Here is an 8,878-nt window from a genome sequence, read left to right on the forward strand (position 1 = left end):
TCCTGAAATTGGCCATCTCTGACACGAATGCTCCATCATCAGACTCTGGTGAACACCATGAAAGTTAATATCAGCAAAAAAGACGTAATTAAATAAGACAAGACTTTACCAAACATTTCAATTGCATTAATAAAACCGACACATAAATACCCTGGAAATTTATGATTCCATTTTCATTCATAATTTGAGAGTTACTCTGAAAGATTTTGGATTCCAAGCTTGTGAAGTTAAGTGAAAATTACGAAGAACAATTCGGGGCAACATGGCACCAAGTAAGTGGGAACATTTAGTACTTATTCTGTTGTTTTTCTTGTTTTTATTCCAACTTTCCCTTAAAGTTCAAGTCTCCAAATTTCAAAAATACTGTTCTATATTTCATAGTTTTAAAATTTCACAAATCATTTTCTACATTTTGAGTTCGAAATACAAATATTTGTGTACGATTATTTTTTACATTTAGAACGTAATGTTCACATTTGTGTAATAATTTGATTTCACTTCTCCATTGATTCGTAAATATGGTACTCTAAAAAGTTATTCTTTCTTAAAAAATATTTTTCTTTATAAATTCATAATTTTGAAATTGTGTTTAATTTCTATCTGCGTTTTAAGTTAATTTTTAAGCTCATAAGATTAGTGATGGTCATAAAATTATAATTTGAAATGTAATAAAAACTGTCGTTCCATTTTCAGTTACTGAAAAGGAGTACGAGAAAGGTCTGGAGGTGATGGATACTGCTGAAAAGCGTTCGCGGCAGTATAAAGACGCCCGTAACCTCGTTAACGAATACGAGGACCAGGAGTCAGGAAAAAAGAGCAAGAAAGCTGTCACGTCAGCGAGTGAAAGCGAAGAAGATTCTGACACATCAACTTCGAGCGAGGATTGCAGTGAGGATGATGCTGATTCCACAACCAGCGAGGAGGAGGAGGAGGAGGTCAAGAGGAGGACCCCAAAGAAAGCCAAACGCAGTAACGGAGGTGGGCCAATAGGTAACAATAGCAGCTTTTTCTCTTCCGATCTCTTTGTAGATACCTACTAACCATTTTCTTAATGTTGTGCAAGATGTTATATTACGTATTACCCCTATCCCTCCCTCCTCCTCCCTAATTGAATTACTTATTTCATGAACTATTCCCAAAAGCATAAATATACAACAATTCGCGAATTTAATTTTAATTCTTATTTATTTCTTTAGTTAAAGAAGCGCTCTTCTCCATTAAAAAAGACGAGAAGAAGGAAGCACCAGTAAAGAAGAACGAGACGCGTAAACGTACTGAGAAGCGAAAAGGGAAGGAAGAGAAAGGTGCATTTATTTTATTTTTTATGCAAAGGCACGTACTTCTTAAATCTCACATACATACTCAGTACTCAAAAACTTTAAATTTTGTTTTCAGTTGCATCGGTTAAGCCAAAGCGCGAGAAGGCTGAGAAGGAGAAGGCCAGTACCAAGAAGGCTGCAAAATCTCCAAGGATCAAGTCAGTCAAACCGAAGCGGGAGGCCGCAGATGGAGAAGAGAAAGCAAGAGCAATAGTCGAAGTGAAAAATTTCGCTCCACCCGGGGAAGGCGTGGAAGCTGAAAAAGGTGATAACACGATTCACTAGGATGCTTACATTGGTAACCAGTTTTACGTTAAGCTTGCCACCTGGCGAAAAAACAACAAAAAATACGTGCAAATTAGGAAGAACCCCAACATTGGGGCTAATGTTGAGGAAATTTATCTCGATAACCTGATCAGCGCATTAGGTGCACTTAAGGAAGAGTGTCAGACTTTTCTGAACTCAGAGTGATATATTTTTAAAAACTGTTAATTAATTTATTAATGTATATCGTTATCATCAATATTATCATTACTATTATTTTTATTATTGTATTGCTAATGTCATGTATTACTATGTTTATTAACAGCAATAAATTCGGATGTTCTATCTTTCAATGGGAGAAAAGCTGGTTTTCCAGCCGGTATTCTTCCTCGTCAACACATGGACGGTGCCGCGGGGTACGATTTATTAAGGTACCCAATTTTTCATTTTTATAGTTTAAATTCATAGGTAGATTTGGAGGATGTGCACTTAATTCATTTATTGCATAATTTCAGCACGCAATCTGCCTGCATCCCTCCGGGTGGAATGATGAAGATTGAGACCAACTTAGTAGTTGGTGTTCCGGAAGGGTACATGGGTCTCATCAAAGGTCGTTCTGGCGCTGCCCTACGTTACATGGTAGACGTGATGGCCGGGGTGGTGGACCATGGCTATACTGGGACGTTGGGCATCTTGCTCCTAAACCTGGGTAATCGACCTTATCAGGTTGATAAATATGACAGGGTGGCACAATTAGTAGTTGTGAAGCTGTGGGGAGGTTTGCTCGCCTATGGTGAGGAATCTCCCTCACTTCCCAAAATAGTTCCAAACCAGCGCGGGGAAAAAAGGGGGGACAAGGGGTTTGGGTCAACTGGAGGTTATACCTCTGTGGACATCAACATATTCGAACCGCAATCAGGCCAGCCAAGTTGCAGTAAGACGGCATACGTACCGCAGTAAGGCATAAAATGGTGCAATAAGACGGATTCAATGTAAATTTTCACTTTCACTAACTTTCTTCGTTCGGTACTATTTTCTTTAATATTGCTAACATATAAAAGCATTACTGCAAATTAAATTAACTTTAAGACATTATGATTCGACTTGCATCAACGGAATTGACTTTGTTCATTATTTTTAATATGTGAAAATAAAATTCTATAAAATTAAAGTTTGAAGCTAATGCAAATCTAGAAACCGCAAAAGCGAAAATGGCTACAAGATAAAAAGCATGAAACGTAAAAACACCAAACCTAAAAACATATAAGTTAGATGCATAAACTTCATAAGTCATAAACACAAAAGCATAAAAGAGAAAAAGCAGAAAAGCATATAAAAAGAAAACATCAAAAGCTAAAAACAAGTTATCGCTCAGGCGAAAAGATCGCTACGCCCTCGCCAGAGGGCGTAGCGGGCTTTTAGTATCATCACTTATCTTAATTAATATTAAATAATTACACAAAATGGACACTATTCATTTTTAGCAGCAGTATTTTCATTTTATTGAAGGAATAAACATTACTTGACAATAATTTCATTGGTTTCTTAAAACAAATAATTTCTAGTTTATTATTGAAGAGGAAACAAATTTTTATTGTGCACTAATTGTAATAGGTGCACTTTTCACAGTTAATTATGTGGTATTGATGATAAAATTCATCGTAGCACAAGATTTTATGACACCAAGTGCACTCTATAAATGCATCATTATTGCAATCGACGGAGGAGCACTTACTCGCATGGAAGGAAAAACACATGTCTTTGACATTTCGAAAATCAGGTTTTTCCGATCCGATCCAAATTCCACTTGAAAACCAACAATACCTAACCATTTCCTTTAAGGCTGGAGCTGATAAGAGGAAATGTGCCAGTGAGTGCATTTTAATGATGCCATTTCTAGGGACTAATTCGGATGGATGCTGATATTCATTAAGGAGTTCATATGCAGAAAATTGTTTCACTAAATATTTAAGCTGGCGATGAAAATATGTATCCAAAGGCTGGCATAAATCGGTAGTGTTCTCTGGGATTAGTCTGACCGTGAACGAATTATCATCCTCCAATAAAGAGCTGTACAGTTCTGCATTCGTATGTCCACCCCAATTGTCGATAAGGTACAAATAGTTGTAGTCGGGATCCAGGTTAGGGCGAAGGACCTCTTGAACAAATTCTTCGACAAGTAAAGTGGACAATTTCCCTGACTTGCTTGCCGTTACATGCACATTTGGTGCTATAAAAATACCCTGCTGAACCCTAGGTCCGAATGATCCATTTATCTCCTAAATTGTATAAATTGTATAGCTGTTTTTCTTGTATTTATATTTAATATATATTTGTACTTATAGTAAATATATTGTGCTTGCCTGTAGACAAATAAACACTTTGTCAAATATAGTTCCATCATATGCTATTACATATTGTACAGTGTAGCTGTGTGTAGCTTTGTTGGTGGGGGAGTTGGCTGTACCAAGAGTTTTTCTTTCTCCTTTCCAGGAAAGTGTTCTGGTAGAAGTGATTTCATAAGTAAATCCAGTTTGGTCTGTGTTAAGTATATTGCTTGCTAAAAAATTAGGCATTAGAGACTTCATTTGTTGTCGGAATGAGACTGCCGTCGCAGTAATTTGGTCAATATCTCGAACTGAATGCTTGCTTACTAATTTTTGAATTTTCCTTGATGAAATTCCATTCCTTGCCTTCAAACTAGCAAGCCATTTTTTGCCCCTTGAAGATCAAACCCTCATATTCTGCGGCTTTAAAAAGTCCCCAACGACGCAGGTCAGTGTCATGGACGGGTCGAAAATCGGATCGAGCTTCATTGAATTTTTCCATCACGTATTTCTCAATTTCGTCATAAATATAATGCTTGGTTCCACCTGTGAATTGTGTATTATTTTAAAAGGTTAATATGAAAAGTAAAAATAACGAAATATGTAAAATCACTAACCCATGGTCAGTTGGGTTCTCCAAAGCGAAATATAATAGGGATAGTGGACCCTTCTGTAGAAATGCTTGAAAGTATGAAATGACCATGTTGGATGCTTATCATACGCTTCAATTGCTTTTAGTTTGTATGCCATGCTCATATCATCCGGAGTGATTTTTATTCCCGTATCTTCATCTTCATATGCGACATCCAATGCAACCACAGAATCCGACGCTGCATAAATGCATAATGTTTTATTGCATATTTACTGAATAATTCAAAGTTTAGTAGGTTACCTTGACTGTTGTCAATTTCTTCTTCAGAAATGTAATCGAACACCAATAATTCTAATTTTTCTGCTAAAAGTTGTGCAATTTGTTGCTCTTCCTCGCTCGGATCACAATCCTCAAAATTCTGCTGCTTAAATATTTCTACCAATGCCTTACTAACTGATAAAAAATTAATAGAGTCCATTTTGTGTAATTATTTAATATTAATTAAGATAAGTTTATTGAAGTTGGGATGATTAGTAATGCACAAATTAAATAATTATTTTAAAATAATGTACGCATTGGAAAACTTTCGGGCATGAGAAGCGAGAAGCGAAGAATGAGAAGCGAGTCATTGACCTAGTGAGGAAAATGGGAGTGAAAAATTCGCCGATTTTACGGCCCGTTTTGTCCTCTTTTTATGCAAATATCTCCGCGAAACCTGTGCATTGGCAGATAGTGTCTTTTGCAAATTTCATATTAATTAGATTTGTGATCGATTGACACTACTTCGGTCCAAATCTGTGAGCATACGTTGGGAGACCTCCATTGTTAGTGAGGAGATTACGATCTACAAAGATAATTTGTGTTTACGCTGAACTGTTTGATTTTAGGATTAATATGTTGCAAAAGTCTACGGAAGGGACGTATTATTTCACAATTTTTAATTATACTTGTACTGCTTTATTGTCGATTGACCACAATTGGTTTGTGTAGATAATATAATGAACAAATAAGCAGTGCGTACATACGTATTATCTCTTGTGTGCCTGTGTCAGGTGAGGGCGGCGGAACTACTCAATCGATTATTGCAGACTAAGGATAACAAATTTCCGTAAATAAAGCATGACAAGCTTAATGTAGCAATAGGGTGAATAATTCTATTAAAATAAAAGAAGCTCATTTTAACTCAAAATTTTCCTACTACATATGTATCTGCTAACGTTGACAATTTTTTGCTAGTAATACATAAAATATCGTAAATACATATTTATAGCCAGGTATGAAGGTTTCACAGATCCGGCTACAAGTACAAACCGGGTAAAACTTGAGATCCGACTATTTTTTCGGTTATATGTACGTTGATGTTGATTAAACGAATGTATTACGACAAGTAGAAATGGTTTTGTAATCTTTTTATCCGATTTAAATGAAAGAAAACTGAACTGTACAAATCATTATTTGAGACAGTCCTATGAAATAAGAGAGATCCACCTGCATAACGCATGATATTTATCGGACTCAAATAACGAACCGATAAATAATTTAGAATTATTATTTTAAACTAGTATTTAAATCGCTTTAATTATATTTGGGAATCGAATTTGCATAATTGTAAAGGCCGAGGCCATATCACTCGAACTTAATAAATACCTACCTACTTGCATACCCTGAAGTATTTAAGGACGTGCATTAAACCCATACCATAACTAGAGACAAGCTTACTCGATTTTGAAAACTTGGGTTCAAGGTCCGGCAGTAAATAGAGCATTTATGTATATACGTTATTTACTTCTCTCTAATTCTGTTTCCCCACCTGAAACCTCATTTCAAATTCGTCCCTCGAATAGCCCAACAACATATTCACCGGAAACTCAATTAACGCCGCGTATAACTTATTCTTTGCGGTTTTCGTCATACTAAAAATTCTGTATTGTCCCATCGAGCAATTCACCTTCGTGGGCGTCATCGCGTTTGCCCTTTTCCTCTGCAATTTGCTGCTGAACTGTAACCTCCAATTTGCCAGTAAATTGATTCCAATTTGATTCGTATCCACCAAGAAGGGGATGATCGTCATAGTCGCGGAAATATTCATGACTGCCAACCCGACGAACATGGCATGCACGCCGAACGGAAGGACGCGATAACCTTGAATGGATAAGTAGATGGTGCACCCGTTCAGCATAAATCCGATCGATAAGAGCCCCATAAGGACGGAATCTTGCAGCAAATTGATGTCCTTGCAGATTAGTTGAAGTTCATTATAGAACATCATGGCTTTCAGTTTTTGATAAGCGTTGATTCGACTTATCAGTTCCAAGATGTGGTGTGTCCGAGTGAAGTTGGTTGTCGAGGTGATGAAGACGAGACAGGTCAAGCGGGAAAATCCGATGCCGAATATCCACATGAGGCAGGAGCGGACGAGGAGGCGGGGAAGGTGAGACGAGAAAGGGGGGTGAAGTGAGAAGTTTTTCAAGATGCGGGGCGGGCTCGGGCCGAACAGCATGTCCAAGATGTACATGGCGGGATCGATATCCATGTAGAGGAAGGCGGCGAGCATGACGAGTGGGAGGGTGGCGTAGTATATGGACATGTAGAGGGTGAGGAAGGCGAAGGTGTAGAGTTGGGAGGGGGTGCGATGGTCGTGTTGGGGGTGGTCTGTGAATAATGATAAATGAAGGTTTAGGATTTTGAATCATTCTGAACATCCTTATGAACGCATTTTGAAAATACATCAATTCCATGACTTTTGAGATAAATCTCCGTTTGATACTTTAGCGAAAAGTGAGCTGGTGGGAACCATCGATATTTAAAAAAAACTAGAAATATTATTTCAGAGGATATTTATTATTACAAATGGCAATTGAAGTAATAACTTTTTTAACTCAACCCTTTGCATAGTATCAGAAGTTGGTTTTGCACTCCAGTATTAAAGGTATTTCTCTCAAAAGCTGTAAAGTCGATGTCATTTTAAACACAATGATTTGGGGTATGGTGAGATTACAAAATCTATCACGAACGTATTCCACCATAAGGATAACTTAATATCTCAACTAGTATCAAAGATGAATATTACATTACGTCGTTCTTAGAGTTTGTAAAAGATGTTTTTTTACGTTATATGAGGGCTATTAAAAGATCTTTGAATCGCTTTGTGAATAGTTATATATTTGTCTTAAACCCTTCTAAAAACTAACATTACCCAAGATTATTTCATCCTCCAGCCTCTTCAAGCCATTATACCCTCTTCCATAATCCGGTCCATGCTTAAACATTTCTACCGCCACGGAGATGATGAAAATACAGACGTGAATCGCAGCGTAAACGGTCATCAGGGTCAGGACAGAAACGTGCGGACCTGCACTGTCCTCCGACATGGAGACCTGTTGCACGAGGACGACGACGTAACAAATCGCGACCACCGAAATCCCCACAATTGCTTCAAATTGAAACCCCCTCGTATCCCGGGGATCTTCACACGGAATGAATTCTTGCCCTGATCTATCCCACATTATCGGCATTTTGGTGAATTTTTGATACACGAAGGAATAAAGGTCTAACGCGAGAAATCTCGTGGTTACGATGGGTTTAACGTTGGCCTCGAAATATTTTTGGAAATGTTGAACCAGACCCATTTTCAAAAATTGTGTTCCAACTTGTACGAAAATTACTATGTATCCGTTGAAGAGGAGGAAGGAGAATTGAATAAATTTTTTGGGGAAAGATTAAGCCCAATGTGTTATTGCGTGACGGGTGGATTCAATTCAAGGTATACAATTTGGAACATATGTAAATATGTATGAATGTACGAATCTTTTAAAAATGCCATTAAACGAGCCATGAAAAAAGATGGGTTGGACACTCTTAAAAATAACGTTAACTGTTTGTAACTTAAATGTACTTGCACCCTCAATTCTAAATTAGGCAGCACTATGTAAACCTATCCCAAATCGCTTTATAAAGTTAACGACGTTGCCTCTATGTTACTTTGGATTTCGTACAGTTTACTTAATATTGAGTTCTGGCTGCATCTACTTTCAAAAGTGTAGCATTATTTTTAAGAGTGTAGGAATTTGAATTTTTGAATGCCTAAATTGGGTCTTTTTGTGTGATTGCTATCTTTTTTTTCATTCGTACATACATACCTTAACATATGTAAGAACATAATGTCAGTAATTCGTATTTCAACGAGTAATTCCTTTACATATTTGTTAAACGGTCAATTCTATTAAATGTAGATTACCTGGAATAATGTACGCATTTACGTACAGGCATGTACGTATTTTGGAAACAAGTGGAGCCTCATTTTTGCACACGCTGGGACAGTATTCATAAGTTGCTTCTGCTAAAATTGTAGCATGCAACACTGTGCCGCATTATTA

The 8,878-nt window shown here is 37.2% G+C and overlaps 1 protein-coding gene across 1 annotated transcript; it reads left to right on the forward strand.

The window, feature by feature from the left end:
- Nucleotides 1-669: 669 nt before the first annotated feature.
- On the forward strand, nucleotides 670-2,758 carry LOC118437159 (ABC transporter F family member 4-like). Its single transcript, XM_035855992.1, has 5 exons — nucleotides 670-990; nucleotides 1,197-1,304; nucleotides 1,396-1,584; nucleotides 1,909-2,014; nucleotides 2,099-2,758. The coding sequence occupies exons 1-5, from the start codon at nucleotides 729-731 to the stop codon at nucleotides 2,541-2,543; spliced, it is 1,110 nt and encodes a 369-aa protein (XP_035711885.1). The 5' UTR covers nucleotides 670-728; the 3' UTR covers nucleotides 2,544-2,758.
- Nucleotides 2,759-8,878: the final 6,120 nt, after the last annotated feature.

This window comes from Folsomia candida, unplaced genomic scaffold (assembly GCF_002217175.1).
Source record: "Folsomia candida strain VU population unplaced genomic scaffold, ASM221717v1 Fcan01_Sc012, whole genome shotgun sequence".
NCBI lineage: Eukaryota > Metazoa > Arthropoda > Collembola > Entomobryomorpha > Isotomidae > Folsomia > Folsomia candida.